Raw genomic sequence first — 19,292 nt, 5'->3', positions numbered from 1 at the left:
ATTAGGATTTCTTCTTCGCAAATCGAAGGTAAAAATCCTCAGTTTAGTTCAAATCTAGAACTGTTTGATTAGATTTGTGCAATTTTCGCTGTGTGAAATTCACAGTAATCGAGATCAAGTGAACCCTTCTTTGTTTTAGCGAAAAATGTGGAAAAGGGGAATGCTTGCATAATTCATACAATTGATCAACTAATTGATATTCGGAAGTGTTAAGGAACATGTCAGTTGTTTTCGTATTCACGACATCTAGTTATGTCTATGACATTACCCACCCGCCTTTTTTAAATTTGGAACTTTATTGACAAAAATGGTTACAAATGCAACATTCAAAGTACTGTTCATTGCTATCAAGTAATCCTCATGGAGAACCATCAGATCACAAAATATTGCAATTGTTGATTCACGCCCACTAACAACCTGTTGATTTTACCATAACCCTTCAGGTGAACGATATTGCTTATTTCGAATGCTGTCAGTAGGCTGCAACATATTCCGAAGAGAAGTAAAAAATATTTATTTGGCGTTTTAAGTTCAAATAAACGAATAATTGATTGAAATAACTGAGACATTTTTAGCTTTCATGCATAAAGATAACTTTGTGTCATTGCTCAGTTGCACGAGTGATACCTCATTGAAACGAATAATTTTCCGTTGAGAGTGAAGGTCATTACTAAACTGTAACGTTTCATCATGCGTTTGTGGTGCGTGTCATTGCTGGATGCCATTGCTAAACTGCTCGCATGATAAATCAAAAATGACAGTTCAGAAAAAAAAACTAGCAATCGATTACTTGTACTAAATTTTAACCAATAATATTCAGAAAAACAACTTACATTTTAGATGTTTGTTTTGCGGTCGCTGGCTTTTGCGTGCTGGAAGCATGGCCTGGCTGACCAGCACTTCTTCAATCATGATGAAAGCAAAAAAAAATTGATCCATGTGGTCAGTATGGTCATGCTGCATTAACAGGAACAAATAGTAATCAGAAGGAGCAGTATCTGGGCTGAACGGTGGGTCGCGCAAGACTTCCCATTTGCAACAGGTGGACGAGCATTGTCATGTTGCAATCTTACTATATCGTGCCTATCGCTGTATTGTGGCCCTTTTTCTCGCAATGCTCGGCTCAAACTCAATTATTTCACTAGGTTGCAATAGCTTAGCATTAATATACCAAACTCAGCTGGTTTCACCGTATATAGAGTATAACCTTTTGTGGCGTTGAAGTATTTGTTTGCACGTGAAAAATCGGTGTTCGACGTCCCTTGGCTGGCTGTGTAACTCCGAGTGATTTCTCAAGTTTGCGACGAGGGTTGATCGAGCAATTCCTTCAAAATTTCATCCTCAAACTTTGGTGACATTCCTGTTAGTTCTTCGCTTTCCAAATCAAAATTGCCACTTTTAAATCGTTGAAAATTCAACATTTTCGTAGTTCAAATAAAACATTATTGACGAATTTCGTCCCAACTCGAATAAATGCTGGCAGCACCCTCTCAGATCTGAATGATTCTGTCTGGACAGGAAGACTTTGTCACAAAAAGCCACATGGCACACTTTGTTTTTCCAAAACTGATTAAGGCTGTCTTTTGAAAAAGTCTGGACATTTTTTTACAAAAAAAAAAAAAAAAAAAAAATATATATATATATATATATATATATATATATATATATATATATATATATATATATATATATATATATATATATATATATATATTCGAAAAGTTACAAATTTTGCAAAAAAAATTGTTGGGCTAGTTATATTCACAACATAAGTCTAACTTTCGTGCACTACACTGAAAAAAATCTTTCTTCAAATGTCAAATGAAGAATATTATAAGAATCCGTCATTCTTTATTTGACTTAAATTTTATCCCAACAAAAATAATTATTTTTACGTTTTGAATCGGTTATACATTTTTAGCGCCTTGGTTTTATTTTTTCAATAAAAAGTACATATGAAGGGCAACAAGCTACTTATTATGGAAAGTGTTATTTCCAATTGCTTTCTCACTATCAAACATATCCATATTTCAATCTCATTTTATCTCGTCTCAAGATTCGTTGCTTTGTATGTGAATGCAGGATTGACCAATGTCAGATGAAGTCGAACAGCAAATAAAAAGAAAGAGTGAATAAGAGTACGGCGAAAGAATGACGCAAATTCTCCGGAGCGATTTTGACAGCAGCTGGAATGCAACCAGGTTTCTGCCGATTGCCAGAATTTCTCACAATCGGGCTGATTCTGAATTAATTATAGCCACCAACACATTGATTAACTGCTTCGCAAACCTAGGTGTGACCTAGGACAGGACCTGACAATTGTTAATCCACTTTTAGGACCAATTTCGGACCAGCTCGTGATTGGTTGAAATTGACATAAGCAAGTACAAGTTGTTGAAATCAATATTACTGCAGGGTGGTAGAAAAAGTGTTGTCAGTATCGTCGGTAACAATGTAGCTTGATATTGGATATTTTATTTTTCGGGCCATCTTTTCAAAATTATTAATGTCAATAGGATTTAAGTTCAATTTGTTTTTAAGTCCTGTCAATGCGGAAAGTATACGAGTACATTTAACAATCACTGGATGATACAAAAAGAAAGCCTGAAATTACGAAGTGTGATATGGACGAGAATATTGATTATGTTGGTTGAGAATAGCACCGAATTTTTGGATACTTCTGTATGTTATTTTTTTTTCTCAAATAGAATATGTTGAATACTTTAGTTGATAAAGCTTCAAAAACTGATTACCCAAAATTGAGTGTTTTAGAAAAATTTTATTAAGCTTTTTCAACTAAACGTTTTCTTCAAAACATACAACTATCCAGAGCTATATTTTTGACCGATATAACATTTGTCTAAGTGTTTTCAAATGATAAATAATCGCATGTTATAAGGGGAGAAAGTTTTCAGAAAGAATAATTATCTCTACTGGCAACAGTGATCGCGAGGCATTTATTATTTACAGCAGGGAGCAACCGGAATAAGAAGAGAAATATTTTTCTGGAAAAAGAAGCCAGTTGTCTGGTCCTGTCCTAGGGTGTGACGAGAGTATAAACCATAAGCACACAAAAGCGAATCCCAACAATAACTTTTGACCGCCTGTATTTAGATTCAGACAACTGTGCATCTAAACTTGGCTATCGATCATGCAGGTAATTGTTTCGGCAACTTTCTTGATCGAAAACGGCGCAACTCTCGTCGAAGATCACACCTCAAACGTAGCGTACGTACTGAGAGATTCGACGAAACATAATACGTAATAAATGTGCCCGCATGTGGAACTGGGGCAGGCAGCCCTGCACAATGCACAATCATTCATCGCGTTCCGATAACAATTAGCTGTCTGTTATTGTTTGTTGAGCTTTTTGTTTTGACTTTTATGCAACTGTAAATTGCAACTGGAAATTTATCGAACCGAAAAAAAATGATGTAGTTATTTCTGTGTGGTATGCCGATTTGCCGGTCGTTTTTCCGCATGACTGTAGGAGAAAGAGGAAAACGATGCAATTTGAGTGTGTTTACGCTAGAGGGGAACGTAATCGGAATCGTAATCGTCAAGGGAGAGAAGTCGACGAACCTGGCTAAGGTTCGTCGTGAAATATACAAGCAATTTCGAAACAATCTACTCATCAACGAACGACTCATGTGTTGCAGAAAGTTTGATTCTATTTTTCTTTCCGGAATTGATGATTCTCTATTTGTTTTTATTTTCGGTTGCGATTATACTAGCAGGTTTAATTTTTAAATTAACAATGTTTTTTTTGTTTCGCATACTTTCAGAATGGGTCGGTGACTCGGATTCGGACGCCGGTGGACGGCTTGGCCTGTGGCAGGTCTGCCAGAAGGACGACCTGCGTGACAGTTGCAGCGGGAAATTGGAAGATCTTCTCGCGATGCAGTCTATCGCTTTCCAGGTAAGCCATTTTGGAATTCCACCGCTCTATTTCTGTTAGTATTCCCTTTTTCTGAGGTTTGCGCATGAGAAGCATTCAGGTGGAACCGACCGCCTTCAAAATACCCGTTAGCTTTGTAATAAAGTGTGCTTCAGTGTTGAGCTAATGTTGGCATTCAATCATTGCTATCAGATATTAGGATCATTAATACCCCATCGGCGAGAATGAGTCGCACGTGTCCTAACCCAAATGCTTTTGCTTACGAAATTCCAGGTGGCCACGGTATTCTGCGGTTTGGCGGTTGCCACATCGGTGCTCGCAATCTGCCTGCTTCTGCTGATGGTGTTTATGAAATCAACCACAGTCTTCCACATCTGCGGTTGGATGCAAATGCTTTCCGGTAAGTCTTTTCTCCCATCCTCTTTGATTTTGTTTGTGTGGCGTGTTTTTTTTTCTGAAGCAACGTAATGTAGTTTAATTAAAGCATGAACGCGAAATTGTCATTTGTGGGGTGATTTCCAATAGTCGTTATTCATCCACCGATAAGTCAGTTACGAAAACATCTGAGCTATTCCAAAAATATGCCGAAGAAAATATGCTAACAGCTAGACCGATTTGCATCAAATTGGATGATACATTTTTTTTTTGAAAATTCAACGCAGATTTTTAAAATGTGAGAATGTATTTTTGCATGCACTTTTTGACTTTGGACTACGTCTTTCTTTACTATGCTAACCTAGATGCATTTTCAAAATTTCAAAAGTGTAACGAAATTACCTTGGATTTGATTTCTTAATAACTTTTTTCCTGTTTGAGTATTTTCTCTAACTCTTTGACGAAACGAATGGAAGAAGGTGTAAGGTCCTAACACGAAACATCAACATCAACCGAATCTACAAATTGAACCTGTAGCACGTTTGCTAGCTTCAGTCTATGATAATCCATGAACGGAGACACAGGCCTCCATCTACGTCAAGACAGTGGAACTACACCCGACGTTATTCAATTGGTGCTTCAGTCAATGACGAACATGTTGCCATGTTCTTCAAGCCTAAACGTAGATAAATAACAACTTGTTCTACTGTGAGTATATCTGCTGTTGGACGTTCTCAAAGCCAGTTTCGCTTCAAACGAGAGCGACGGCGTCATCAGCTGCTGCTCGGTTGCATTGACGAAAAAAGAAAACGGAAAGTGGACAACGATGGAGAATATTATACAAAATCAGTCATTCTAATGGCTGTAAATGTTATCTAAAGAACTAATAAGATTACTAAAAAAAAGCAAATCGAAGGTAAAAATCACCAGTTTAGTGCGAATCTAGAATAATTTGATTAGTTTTGTGCACTTTTCGTTTTGCGAAATTCGCACCAAAAGAGCGCAAATAATACTAGCATTCGATTGCTTCACTCAATCAATTAATTGTGGTCTTTCTGAAAACCAGAAAAGAATTCCATACAGCATTTTGATAATTTTTTTAATGAATAATGATATTCCGAAATGAAAAAATCGACATCAAAACTCTATATGTTGCTTTTTTGTGACCGTTGGGACCACCAATTTGTGTAAAAGCTACAAACGAAATCACGTAAAAAGAAAACTCTCAACCAAAATTGGTTCAGTTTGGAATCAAGTGGCCATGCCCTCCCAATATTTTGTCAACTGGAATGAATATTTGAAAATTTGCTAGAAATATCTTATAATACAACACTTTTTTCTGTTACCCCCTTAATTCATATCCGTTATCGTTCATATTTCTTTACTAAGTTACTAAAATTTTCAAACTAATTTACTATAATGTCAAATGTTTATTACTGGAATAGTAGGGGAAATGTTTGTGATCGTGCCACAACACTCGGAAGAGAAACTAAACTTGCTTACTTTTTGCTCTAACTTCTCCATGCACTTTATAAAAATGTTCTATATGTTTAATGTTTTAATGATCTGCAGCAATAATTTTTTGTGCCTACCCAATATTGCATGGAACTTGTCGTCCCACATAGAATCAAGAGCTAATTGGAGTTCCTCATGTACATTTTATAAAACGTGAAGACGTACGACCACTTTGTTGTAATTTATTGCAATATGGCTTTTTGGTCAAATATTTTTCGTCAAGTGGAGTAGCCGTTCTCGTTTTCGATCATTTTCAATGTTTCAATCCACTTGACGAAAAAAATTTGTTGTCGTTTTGCCCTGAAGATGAAGGCATATTTCTTCAAAACGTCGGCCTTTACCACGAAATAAAAATTTTTAAAGCAACACTTAACCAAAAAAGCCATCTTTCAATAAATTATTTTATAAAAAAAATTTAATCAGAATTTTATGGGTGCCACGACTCGGTGCGGAACGTTAGCGCTGTAGGCAAGGGAACACAAGCATGTGTCAGATTTACTTTGTGCGCCGTTCAATAAACGAGAGGCAACCGATTTGTTCAGAATTTTGCTCGTGGAAATAATTATCAACTGTGTTGAAAGTTGGAGAATTGATAACATTGGGATATTTTCAGAATCCAAAGCTTTTTACTAAGAACTCATGAAATTTTACTTGACATAGATAATTAATTAGTAGAACAATGTACCAAAACAAAGGTGCATTTTTAAAGGGATCTGCCCCATGTCGACAACAGTTTTGCATCAATCTCGCAGAATTGCAAGTTTTTTGCAAGATTTTTTGTCGGTGTCGGAAAGTATCTATATCCTTTATCAAAATAAGATCTCTTTGAGGATTCCTTGGAATAGCGAGAAAAGCTTAAAGGGGATCGATGTTTTAAAAAGGTGTAATATCCATAACCCGATTATTCCGGCGCTTCGATGGAGGATCCTGAAGTCCAACTCCAGTGTTTAAGGTAGTTGATTATCTGCTGCCACAGATAACAGATATACTGGCTCAAACAATTTTTTTCAAAATCCTGTGTAAATTTCGTGTTGGAAACACTATTGCCACCTACTCGACTGTTCGCCGCAATCTTTCAAAACGTTGCACTACGTTCCGGAACGATAACAAAATCCTCTTACCTGTTATACAAATATTCCAACTACAACAATTTTAACACTTACCACACGATTTCCCTAAAGACAACTTTATTCCCATGTCGTATAAATCACACGAGAATTCGATCGGAATAAAACAAAAATAAACTTGTCATTTTAACCAACAGCAAAACAAATATCTAACGTGAAGTGAATGTTCCCCAAAAAATTGTGGCTCATGTCTCGGTTGATTTTTCATTAGGGCGTATAGGCAAGTGACAGTTTCTCTTTAATTACTCTCTCTTTCGATTTTTGTGATGTGATTAAAAAGATTTTCTTTGATATCACTATTCTGTTTGAAAGTCGAAACTTTCGGGTATCATTTCATGTAAAGAGTTGAGTGATAAACGTGGAAACCGCTTGGTAATTAATTGAAGAGAAAGTAAACAAAGAGAAACTGTCACTTGCTTATACGCCCTTTTGAGAAATTACCCGAGATGTGAAAACGGAACCCAAATCATGGTGGAACCTTGTGTCGATCGTGGTGACATCTGCAAAAGTTCGCCACGCTGATTGAGAAAATTTTACACACAGTTCATATGTGAGCCTGTATATCTGTTATCTGTGGTAAACACGTTGCACTTCGGTGCAAATTACAAAAAAGTGCTCTGTTAGTAGCAGAAACTTTATGTCTGCCTAGCGATTTATGTTTAACTTCTGGGTTACATATCAGTTCAACATAAACTGATAGTGATCTGACAACTGGTTTCTTATTTTTCCTTCCGAGTCGTCCTTCTCGTCATCTTCGCCCTGTAGAAAAAATACCAACTGCTTGTTTACGTATCGTCTACAGTGCTGCCATATTTGCAGATTTTACAATATATTTATGCTAAAATAAAATATTTATTCAATTTAAATTTTTAGTCTCGGTCGTGGAAAATGTTTTGATGAATGCATTTTTGTTTATTATATAATTAACGTTTGAAAACAATTAATTAGCATAATTCTGCTGTTGATTTTTTTTGAGTTGTATTTTATCCTCTTCAAACGAAAAGCTACAAATCGCTTTGTCGAAGAAGGCTTAAATTATAAATTTGTGTTTCGAAGGAAGATTCATTATTCGTACAAGTCTCAGGCATAGGAGATAGTAGTAAAGAAACGGCTTGACGTTGATTTTTATTACACAGTGCTTCCACTATAAATGTTTATTACAGATGAGATTAAAAAAACAGTTGTTTCATTTTCATTGGCAAGTTAAATATATACATTTTATTTACCTTGTTTTCGTTTATTCTCTATACTTGGTATCATTGCTTGCGCACTCTGCAAAAGTTTTTTCTTTTCACAATGTGCGGGTAGCAACATCAAAATTCAGGTAATCAGAAACTGATCCATTCTGACATAAAATTGGAACAAAAGCAGCCACCCCAGGCATCAGTCGTAAACATGCAGATTGGAACCACTTTTGAAAGCTCAATTGGAATCATAACAAATTCAATGCTATGCGGATAAACTTGTATGCGAATCATTATTATGTCACATTTGTAGGATATCTGCAAAAGTGGCATCCCCTGAATGTACCTTAGCCTACTGAGTGAAAAGATAAGATTTCTTATTGACAATGGCTGATTCAGTATGTTAAAGAAGGATATATGCACATTTGGAAGAACGAACGAAAGGTAATTTACTTATTTGGATCTTGCTCAGCGCTCTTCAAGAGCTGAAGATCCGTTCAGCTCGCAGCTTATTTCCACCTTACCAGTACGGTGAACTGGTGAGCTGCGGTTCTTTTAAAAAGAGCTGTGAATTGTCAGATTCGATTCACTGGAACAGCTCAGGAGTGAATCGCCCATTTGTAATCTCTTCACACTTGTTTTAAATCGTAATGTAAAAGTATTTGCGATCTGTTGCAACACCCAGGATTGCTGTGAAGCTTTTGGAAATAAAAAAAAGTTGTACCTGACATCTAGATATACTCGAAACTGTATTTGTAAGAAACTTTCAACATTTTTGAACTCATCTTTCAGCAATATCTAATGAGCATCATAGCGGAGTTGTTGAGGCAACCTAAGCCACGTACATCAACCATGTACCTACTGTTTTAGCAAAGTTAGCAGAAACGTACCAGTTTCGGCTTTTAGCTGAACACAAAATAGCGAAAAAACGAAAGGAAAAACAAACTTCACCTTACGATGATGGTCCATCCGTCTCACGTTCAGAACCGGTTTCCCGAGCGGACTGCAAAACAGCACAAAATGGGTCTGATAGAGAAAATCAAAAGAAAGTTACTCTACGACTACCGCATGACTACCTCAACGGATGGGGTGGATGGTAGCTACCGGCTGATGATGGCTTTTGGGGAAAAAATTGTGTCCACGTAGTGTTGAAGCAAGTGCCTATACAGTTTGAAACCCTGACGAAAGCCGTCGGTATCTCGTATTTCGACCATCAAAATAATGTCAAACATGATCTGAAATGGAATAAAAAAAACGGCTTGCTTGGAGTGCGATTTTATGGAGCAAAACAGAACTCGAACGTCGCTAGGTGACCGAATGCTACGAAGACTGTCACAATTTATCAAGCAGGCGGAAGGAAGTGGGTCTGTTTTGGTCTGTCTCTCAACCGGGGCGGGCTTACAAGCGAAAACTTCGAAACGACAAACTGGGTCATTATCAACGGATGTCTGGCAGCTGCGAGCGTTTAGGAGAGTGCATTGCACTACGAGGAAACCGTGTGCTCGAGCCTCAAATACAAACTTACAACAGGTTTGATACTGAGCTACTCGTAAGACACTTAATCATATGATCGGAATCGAAAAACACACATCGTTATTATTTTCTCATTGCAACCGACAGTGTTTTTTAAGATTATTTTTTAACGTTAAGTAAGTTATGACTTGAGTCAGTTTGTCGGTGACTTGTGACTCCGAACTGTTTCACGACGGTGGATGGACGCATAATGGTATGAACGTTGCTATTTGATTGCACATTTGAGCATATGCTCTAGTACTACTCCATTTAAGGACAGACACGATCGGTCATTCGATACCGACACCAGTTGTCGTTCGTATAACTGAGTCATTCGGTATAACTGTTGGTTTTTTTTTCTCTACTAGAAACGACTGACCTTTATGCTGCCTTTAAAGTGGACTGCATGGAAACAAGTTTTCCATCTGGGAAAAGGAGTTTTCACCTAGTTTAGTCGCAAGACTAAAAAGATACGGACCGCGGTTTGTTGGCTTAAACTAAACCAGTTTGAAAATGTGGGGAATGGGTTTCTTCTATCTAGCAGTGAAAGTGAACGTGCTGCAGATTAAAAGTGAAAACACATTTTTCTCTCTGCACGGATAAAACTCGCTGCCTGGATGATGACGGAAAACATGCTACTGGTGACAATTGAAATGATGATTCGATTAACTTCGCACCGACGATTACCATCGACATGATTTTCAAAGCTGATGTGAATCTGTTGAGTTTATGTTTGTCTACAAGATGGTTTCGTAAAGTTGAATTTTTCACGGTTTTCGATTAATTTCGGTTAAGAACTTCTATCGCAACTGATTTTTAAGTCGTTTTTTATAAATTCACTCATTATTGCTTGACTAGTCTTCAGATAATATGAATCAGAGAAAATTTATTCAAGTGCATCATTCGCATAGTTATTCAGAGTTTTCTGCCATGTCACGGCTTTTCATCTTTCTGATCAGAAAAGTAGTATAAAAAAGGCGGGTGAGTAATGTCAGAAAAATGACCGGATGATTTGAATACGAATAAAATGTATGGTTCAGGTTCTTTGATGTTGACGAATCTGATTTGTTTACCTGGAATTTTGAAGCCGAATGCTAAAACTGAGTTCTGGATTCTGAAACTGAATTCTGGTTCCGGATTATTGAACTACTCACTGAACCTGTGTTGTGGAACTGTATTTTGGAACTGAATTCGAGACTAGTATTCTGGTTCGACACTAAATTATTAATCCGATTCCAAGCCCTGAACTCTGGACTTGGATTCTGATCTGCAGCTCAGAAAACAAGACCTCGGTTTTCCAATTCGGATTTAGAGTTCAGCTCCAAAATTCAGTTCCAGAATCCAGATCTGGAATTTAGTTCAAAAACCTTCAAAATCTAGTTCCAGAATTGAGTTACACTCCCAGAATTGTGGAACCGAATGTTGGAACTAAGTTCCAAATCTTCATTATGGAACTAAGTTCTGAATTCTGGAACTCAATTCTGGCCTTGGATTCTATATTAAGGAGTGTATCGATAAGTAGTTAGCAACATTGAAACAGTTATTACTCTGAAATGGCTTAATTTTTTGCAGCGTGTTTTGCGGTGACATGTTTGTATACATGTCAACAACAGCTGCGCAATCGATTGGTTTCGGTACGGTTTATCGTTTCAATGATGAGTCGAATTGATCCGGAAACGCGAAAGAAAAATCTGCACACTTGGTGCTCAGAAAGTGGTGTCACTACAACGAAATTGCAAAACGGGTGAAAGTGCAACACACCAGTGTCAAAAATATTATCGAGAAGTTCGGTAAGACCTTTTCCATGAAAGATTTGCTCCGATCCGGTAGGAAAACGGGTCCCAGCCAGCCCGGCCGGGACTTAAAAGTGGTTGTCCGCTCAATTTTTTTGGAGATTGCTGAATCGATTGCAACACACTGAGGCTCGTTTGAGAGCTACTATTCGATCATTGATCAAGCTCGAAGATCAAATTTCAGATACTTTTGGTTCCGAAGATATAATTGTAAAAGTGACTTATCCGACAAATCGCGTTTTTTTCTATATACATTTTTTTTCCACAAAGCAACCAATAATTAAATTCAATATATAACGTGAAAGTTGAAGCACCCTTTCCCAAGTAGCACGTTAAGTTGTTGTCCTGTATTTTACTACTGATTGTGCAATTTATCAATTTAGTTTATATTACTATTTTGGTGACTGTTGTGTTATGGAAAAAGCGCAATTTTTCTTTGTTGTGCAACATATCTTTAAGTTCTTCCGTTGTTACGAAAATTATTCACAATTATTGTGCAACTAATACAAAAACTCATGCATCGATCCCATTACAAATGCAGCAATTAAATCAGCGAAAAAACAATTGTGAAACTCATGGAAACTACTTCGTAATGTAAATGAGAATTGAATTGATGTTTATAAAAACATAGCAAACATAATTTCTAATGAATAAGTTTCACATTTGATTTTCAATACAACTGCTCGTAACACAAATATGCAACTTTAAAAACATTCTGCACATAAATAAATGGTAATACTACATATTGTAGAATTGATCTTTTATGTTTTAGTAAATAGAAAATCAACAACGAACTGCATTTTTATGGTGAAACATGTCTTTGTACGCCTGAAATTTTCAAGCGGCTTTGAATGTACGTGTTTTGACGATTGAACATCAATTTCTATGAAAATAACAATCTATTCTTTTCAATGAATATGATCGAGATAGTGTTTGAAATATGTATGAGAAAGCTATCAAACATTCATACACCTTTTCAGACGATTTTAATCATATTGATGATTCAATTAATATGAAAAATCTTGAAATGAATTCTTCTTCAATATTTTCCATTATGGCATCGAAGGTGTTGAAAAGAAAATGGTTCACCCAACGTATTGATTTATTTTACCGGAATAAATGGAAATATAAACGTGTAAATATTGAAAAAAAAAATTTTGGATAATTTTTTATCAAACTAGTTGACTTAAACAACAATACAGTTTAGTCATTTATCTTAGTGAACCCGACATTTGTGATACGCACTGTAGGTATTATTTTGGTGAGCCCATGTGCTTTAGTTGCAAAAACAAGTTGCTCAAGCGGTAATATATAAATATGAGAGTAAATATGATAAACTTAACATTTCGTTCAATATCTGATGAAAAGTGATGTCAGGTCTGCTTTTTTTTTCGCGAGATGAAAACCGAATACAAATTATCTGATTTGATTTTTGTTTTCATTGCGTATGTAATGCTGTATTCCTGCAACTTTTATGATAATAATGTCATGTCTGCAAGTTTTGCGTTGAATTCAAACAGATAAATCTTGCACAACGTTTTTGCAAGTTTTGAATTTTATATCATTGTTTTTTCTAAAACTGAAGAAAACTGCACACACTGAGCTAAAAATTCATGAGGCAGCCAAAACTGTGCGGACTCAGCAGAAACATATTTTTTACAGCAAGGTTATCAATTCCGCTAATCATTTTTGCCTTGCGGAGAGCATCAATCATTTCAATAAATTTTCTTCCACAAGAGATTTAAAGCAATTTCGACGTATATTGTGTCCGCTACAATTATGACAGCCGTTTGGAAAGTTTTTGATAAGTTGCACAATTGTTATAGTTACTCCCGTTTCACATGTTGATGTTGATTTTTTTGCAGAACTTTAGTGAAACATAAACATGGTGGTGATTTACTGCACAATTGTTTTAGATGTACTTAAAGTTGTTCCACTGTGATTTTTTCGATAGTATTGTGAAACTTAACAGTGATAAGTTGCACAACCAATTTTAAAATATTTAAAAATCTTTCTGAACATATCTAACATAAATAACATTTCTAAATCAATTGTAAAACATCTTGAAAGTTCAATAAGTTACATTTGCTACTTGGGTCGTTTCGCCATCGTTTGTAAAAAAATACTCATGAAATTGAAAATTTTCACTAATCGCACTGTAATACCGGGACCGGAAGTTTGTGAAAATCGGTTAAGAAATTTCCGAGATAATTGAGTGCGCATTTTTTAATAAATTTGCACATATTTCCTTGTAATTCCGGAACCGGAAGTCGGATACAAGACCTTAAGACCTTTCATTTGAATCTAAGTTTGTGAAAATCGGTTCAGCTATCTCTGAGAAAATTAAGTGACATTATTTGTCACATACACACACACACACACACACAGAAAGAGAGAGAGAGAGAGAGAGAGAGACAGACACTTTGTGATCTCGACGAACTGAGTCGAATGGTCCTCCGGGTCTTGGTTGTAAACTCGGTTTTCACAGCGATTGCCCAACCTTTCTATATGAAAAAGGTAATAAGATTAAAGAGTGAAACAGCGAAAGAAAAGTTTGCGAAAAAGTTATCGCTAAGATGGTACTCGTACGAGTTGTTTCTTCTATCCGCAGAGAACGTTATACCAATTAAACTACCCTGCATGTGACACACTCTAAGAAACAACCTAATTGAACAGAAAAAAACCGAGCTTGTTCAGCTGAGTAGTCTAACTCTACTTTTGTCACCAGACACTGTTTGGAGATCTTTGGTTAGTTTCTTTCGTTGTATTTGGAGGGGATGAATCGAACTATTTTTTGAACGTAGATCGTCTGTAAAATATTTGGGGTGGTCGATATTCTTTTTGCGGTGGTCGACTAAACGAAAATTGACTATGGGGGTCGACGAGGTCTAGAAATCGACATCCTATGGTTTGATATAAGTTGTTATTCGAAATATTTATAATAAAAAAGTTGTGTTTATTTGACCATCCGAAGAAATTGGTAAGTTTTTTGCATCAATATTAAAAAAGCAAGAAATTGAATTTTCAAAGAAATTTGTTGATGGGATTTTAGTAAAAGGGTCCATGACCTAAAATAGTTTGGGAACCGTGATGAAAAAAACCATCATTTTTGCGATTTTTTTCAGAATTATCGGCCAACAAAATAAATTCAAATGTTTTGCATGAAAAAACGCATCATTCTAACAGCATTTTGTAATTTTTCCGTGCAAAAATATTGAGAAATAAGTCGGTGAAGAGGTATTCTTGAGGATGCTTCTTCAAAATCATGATTTGCGGTGTCCACTGTATCTCAGCGCAGACTAATCAGAAGTGAACAAATGAATGCAGCATAGTTAAAGAAGAAGTTTTTTTAGACCCCAACGTTTTTGTTTGATTTTTTAAATTTTTTTTTAAATTTTGGTGGTTGTTTAAAGTGAAAAATATGATTTTTCACGAAAAAATCCGCCATTTTGTAGCTGTTAAACCTCCCTAAAGTAACAAACAACGAAAAAGAAAACGTTAGGGTCTGGTTTTTTATATGTAGAAAGTGTGTGCGAAATTTGAACAATATTGGTTCAGTAGTTTTTGAATGATGATGGACACGGACTTTCAAAACCTGCTTTCGAGAAAAATGCTTTTAATGTTTTTTTGTCTATAAAATCAACGGAAACATTATATTACTCCAGGGAGCCCGTAGGGTCTAATATTTTCAAAAAAAAAAACATATTTTTCTTTTATAATTTGTTATAATGAAACATTTCGGGAATGTTTTGTCAAGTTTTTATGTCAATCTAAGCAGAAGTCTGGGGCTGTGTGCCGAACTCTTACTTCTTCGCAGTATGAGATATGCAATGATAAAGGCCTATAACTTGCTGAGTTTTTTTTTCAAAAGTGCTAGACATTACCCGCCCCTTAACCGATTTTAGCAGCAGTAGTACAATACCAAGGAAATATGAGACTCGAAACGAGAACGAAATGTTGCAGTTTTGCTCAAAAACTTTTCGAATAACCGACAAATCACCTACCGTTTTTGCCTTGATTTGACACCATCCGACTTTTTTTTCAAATGCTTGTAGTTCATGCATCGTTTGTAACAATTGGTTATGGTCAATTGGGTCATTTTTAATACAGCTAATTCAACAGAAATTACTGTTTTCTTGTTTGAATTGATGAATTTCACGGATCCCTTCCCTCAAGGTTCAGTGGGGCAGACAACGCTATTGTCTGAGAAACACACATTACTTCTTGAAACAATAACACACTTTTCACGTGTACTGGCCAATAACAGTTAAAGTTGTGTGTAATTGGATACAATCTTCGAGCCTATTATAAACCAACAAAAAACTAAAAAAATCACGTTGAATTTATTTTTCAACCGCGCTTCATTGCACAATCCGAACGCATTCAACTAATCAAATCTAACGAAACGAAAAACCCTCTACCGAAAACAATCTTGTTTATGTTTTTTTCGGTTGCACCAGCCTTACATTCTCTGCCGAAGCAAAGCAGGCCATGAAAAACGCTTTGCTAAGTCCCAAATTGGCATGATAAAGGGAGGCTGTGGTTGTGACTGATGCTATTAAGGTCGTATCGTTAAATTGTCTGAGATATTTATTCTATTTACCTTGCATACTTTTCCATTTGAGGACCGGTGGTCTGTTGATAGACATTGAGCTGGTCCTATCCGAATCAAATAATTTTTTTTATGTAACCGACCCTACTAAGTATGGACACGATTACAGCTCATATTTCCCAGCGCCTTCTTGGTTTGGAATGACCAAAACCGCAGCAAGCGAAGGTCGTTGGTTGACCATGGGCATGAGTTAGTGTGCATGGTTTTAGCAGCGGGCAGCGGAATTGTTGAAAGCTCTCTGATTCATTTCCTTTCCATCAATTGGGTTGATTGTCGCGTGGGGTGCATCGCATTTTGCGCTTGGCTTAGCACCAATTCATGTACATACCCGATCTAATCGGAACTTGGCAGAGCAGGCAGTTTTTCTCACCTATGGCACTAATTGTGCTCGGCCGTGTTATTATGCTAATGCACTTCTGCTACTATGTTATACCGTTTTACTATGCTAATAACGGTTGAAAATGTTCGTGGTTGTTTAGTAACCCACCTTTCAGTGATCACCCGCGGAGTCTATATTAGAGCTGAACTCTTGTGTCACAGTCCGTCCAATCGAGCTCGAGAAAATCTGATTAGGATCAAGTGGTAGACAATCTCTTTATGCATTGTTCTTTTATTTCCCCGTTTTTATGGTTCAAATTGAATCAGGCCGTCGATGTAATAATGATCACGCTCCTTATCGTGCTCTTGCTTTACTACTGTGCGTTTGTGGTTCGTTGCGACTTTAAAATGTCACCTCTTCTTATATAACTTGCAATTTACACTAATCAAACAAATCTTTTTTATTGTCACTTTCCCAGCTCTTTGCATGGTGATTGCGTGCGTATCTTTTCCGTTTGGTTGGAATTCGGATGAGTTTAGAAAAATCTGCGGACCAGAATCGAACCGATTCGAAGTTGGTCTCTGCGGGTTGCGATGGGCATATCCGTTGGCAATAATCGGTATCTCACTTGAGTCAAGTTAAGTCCGTCAATTCAAATTCTTATACCAATTTTTTGTTGTAGCCTGCATTGATGGGTTCATCCTAGCCACCTTGTCGTTTATCCTAGCAACCCGACATGTACGACTGCAACCAGAACCGCAGTACCAGAGCAGCATGTACAAAGGTAAGTTTAGGACTTTCAGTTTCCCGGATTGAGGGCTAGAGCTAGTTTCTACTGTCCTATCGTATTTTTCAGGTGAAATCAACAACGCCTACGTTACGGATGCTGTTAGTGTTGCCGGCTCACGTAAGTCGTTGAACCTGCAGCCGGTACTACTGGTTGCACCACCTCATCATCACATGATGACCGGCAACGACACACTGTCCAGTCGGGCGGCTAGCCGTTACGGGGTCCCGCGGTCGGACTATCACAGCTCGCTGCATCAGTTCCAGCTGTAAAGTGTATCAATTTCTATTTAAATTGGTTAGGTTGACTTCGCGTTTTGTCACACCGGCCTAGTTTTGATGTATAGAGGATAAAACTAGACTGCGTTCGCTGGCATACCGTTGCGAGGTATTTAGTCGTGTTCGTTGAAGAAATTTCGCATAGGTATATCATTCCTACTGATATTTAATCTGTATTTAATTGTACTTCAGCTCAAGTTCAACCAGAAAGTCCAGCAGTAACACGCAAAGCCACCCCTGGAACGAAACTAAAAAAAAACAACTTATCGTTAGCGAAGGCAACAATTCCTATCAAAGACACGAACCAACTCGATTGTTTTCAAGTCGGCCTAACCGCTTGCTACGACGACCGTGTTGGCAGTTAGTAACAAATTAATGCATTTTAATTTATTTTCTTTGTTTTGAAAATAAAATTTTATATTTTATTGTAAGTAGGATAGTCATCAATGCACGTATATTCTACCGGACACTTTTCACTTCGATCGAAAGAACTGCAAAACATTTTATACTTTAATGTGTTATTTTGAATTTTATTGTAGCGTAGGTATTCAAGCAAGAAATATACGAAGTAGGAAGCGTTAGTCAGAACAACCAAAATTATTGATGACCTTTCCACGTACGACATTATACAAAAAGGCGGGTGGGTCTGATATACTTCTTTCACACTAAGTTGATTGTGTGAATTTTGCAACTGCTTCGCTTCCAGAATTGTAACGGTGCGTCCATGCTGTAGTACGACTTATTTCGCATTATCATTTGGGAATATTATAATGATTTATTTATTTATTTGTTTATTCATTTGTTTGCTTGTTCCATCTGACAATAACAATCTTAATGAATATATGGTCAAGTTATAAAATCGAGGATTGCGACACTTTCTGAACAAACTTATACGATGATTCACCAAAATCGAATAAATTTTCAACTAGGGAAAAAGTTCGAACACACGCTGCAATAGTTTCATTGACTCCAAACGTTGTCCGATGGAATCTTCGTTGTAGCAAACCTGTTGATCGTAGTTCGTTGTGAAGCGCGGAAATCGATGAGGGACAGGATCTTTGGAGAGTCGATTTCGCCGTTGATAATCTTCGCCACAAACGCAGCTTGTTGAATCTTCCTTAGTCGTTTCAGGGTGTCAAGACCAAACAGGCGACATCGATCAGGGTATGGTGGCAGATCCAAGAAATTTCGCCAAGGAAGATCTCTTAGCGCAAGCCGAATAAATCTTTTCTGAAGGTCCAACCGAGTTGATATGGACTCCATACCAAACTGGCATTTTCCAGCAATGGTCGCACTAAGGGACAGTATAACGCCTTCAAACAATGTGGATCCTTGAAATCTCTGCTGATTTTAGCTACGAATCCGAGTTGTTTCGTTGCCTTATTGAAGCAGAACGATGCTGATTAAATGTGAGTTTTGCATCCAATACAACACCAAGGTCGTTAACACGGTCAACTCTTGTAAGTGTTTGTCCATCAATTTTGTAGTCGAAGATTAATGGACGAAGTATTCGGTGAAATGTAATTACTTGACATTTGGCAATGCTGATCACAAGATGGTTTCGTCGACACCATGCGACAAATTCATCTAGCAGTTCTTGAAGATGAACGCAGTCCTTATAATTACGAATTACTAACTTCAGCTTCAAATCGTTGGCGTAGATCAGCTTGCATCCATAACCAAGCAGCAAAGCGGCATCGTTGAAAAACAGTGCGAACAAAAGGGGACTCATATTACTGCCTTGCGGAACTCCTGATTTATTCGTAAACGGGGATGAAACTGAGGTTCCCAATTGTACACGTAGAACTCTACCACACGAATAGGAACTCAGGCATTCAATGAACTTGTGTGATGCACCAAGTCGCATCAGTTTACATAATAGAATTCGGTGG

General features: G+C 37.0%; 1 protein-coding gene across 6 annotated transcripts in view; it reads left to right on the top strand.

Moving 5' to 3' along the window:
* Window positions 1-17,981, top strand: part of LOC131435832 (LHFPL tetraspan subfamily member 3 protein) — a 45,704-nt gene extending 27,723 nt beyond the window's left edge. For 5 of the 6 annotated variants that reach the window (XM_058604056.1, XM_058604054.1, XM_058604059.1 and 2 more), the window contains 5 exons: window positions 3,786-3,919; window positions 4,172-4,298; window positions 16,814-16,954; window positions 17,018-17,119; window positions 17,192-17,981. In XM_058604056.1, coding sequence (XP_058460039.1) covers window positions 3,786-3,919; window positions 4,172-4,298; window positions 16,814-16,954; window positions 17,018-17,119; window positions 17,192-17,394 — 707 coding nt within the window. In that variant the 3' untranslated portion in view covers window positions 17,395-17,981. The remainder of the gene's footprint in view (window positions 1-3,785; window positions 3,920-4,171; window positions 4,299-16,813; window positions 16,955-17,017; window positions 17,120-17,191) is intronic. The other variant, XR_009230547.1, reaches the window with a different exon arrangement.
* The last annotated feature ends 1,311 nt before the right edge of the window (window positions 17,982-19,292 follow it).

Source organism: Malaya genurostris, chromosome 3 (genome assembly GCF_030247185.1).
Source record: "Malaya genurostris strain Urasoe2022 chromosome 3, Malgen_1.1, whole genome shotgun sequence".
Lineage (NCBI taxonomy): Eukaryota > Metazoa > Arthropoda > Insecta > Diptera > Culicidae > Malaya > Malaya genurostris.
Note: the sequence above shows the minus strand (reverse complement) of the source record. Positions and strands in the feature narration are given on the sequence as shown.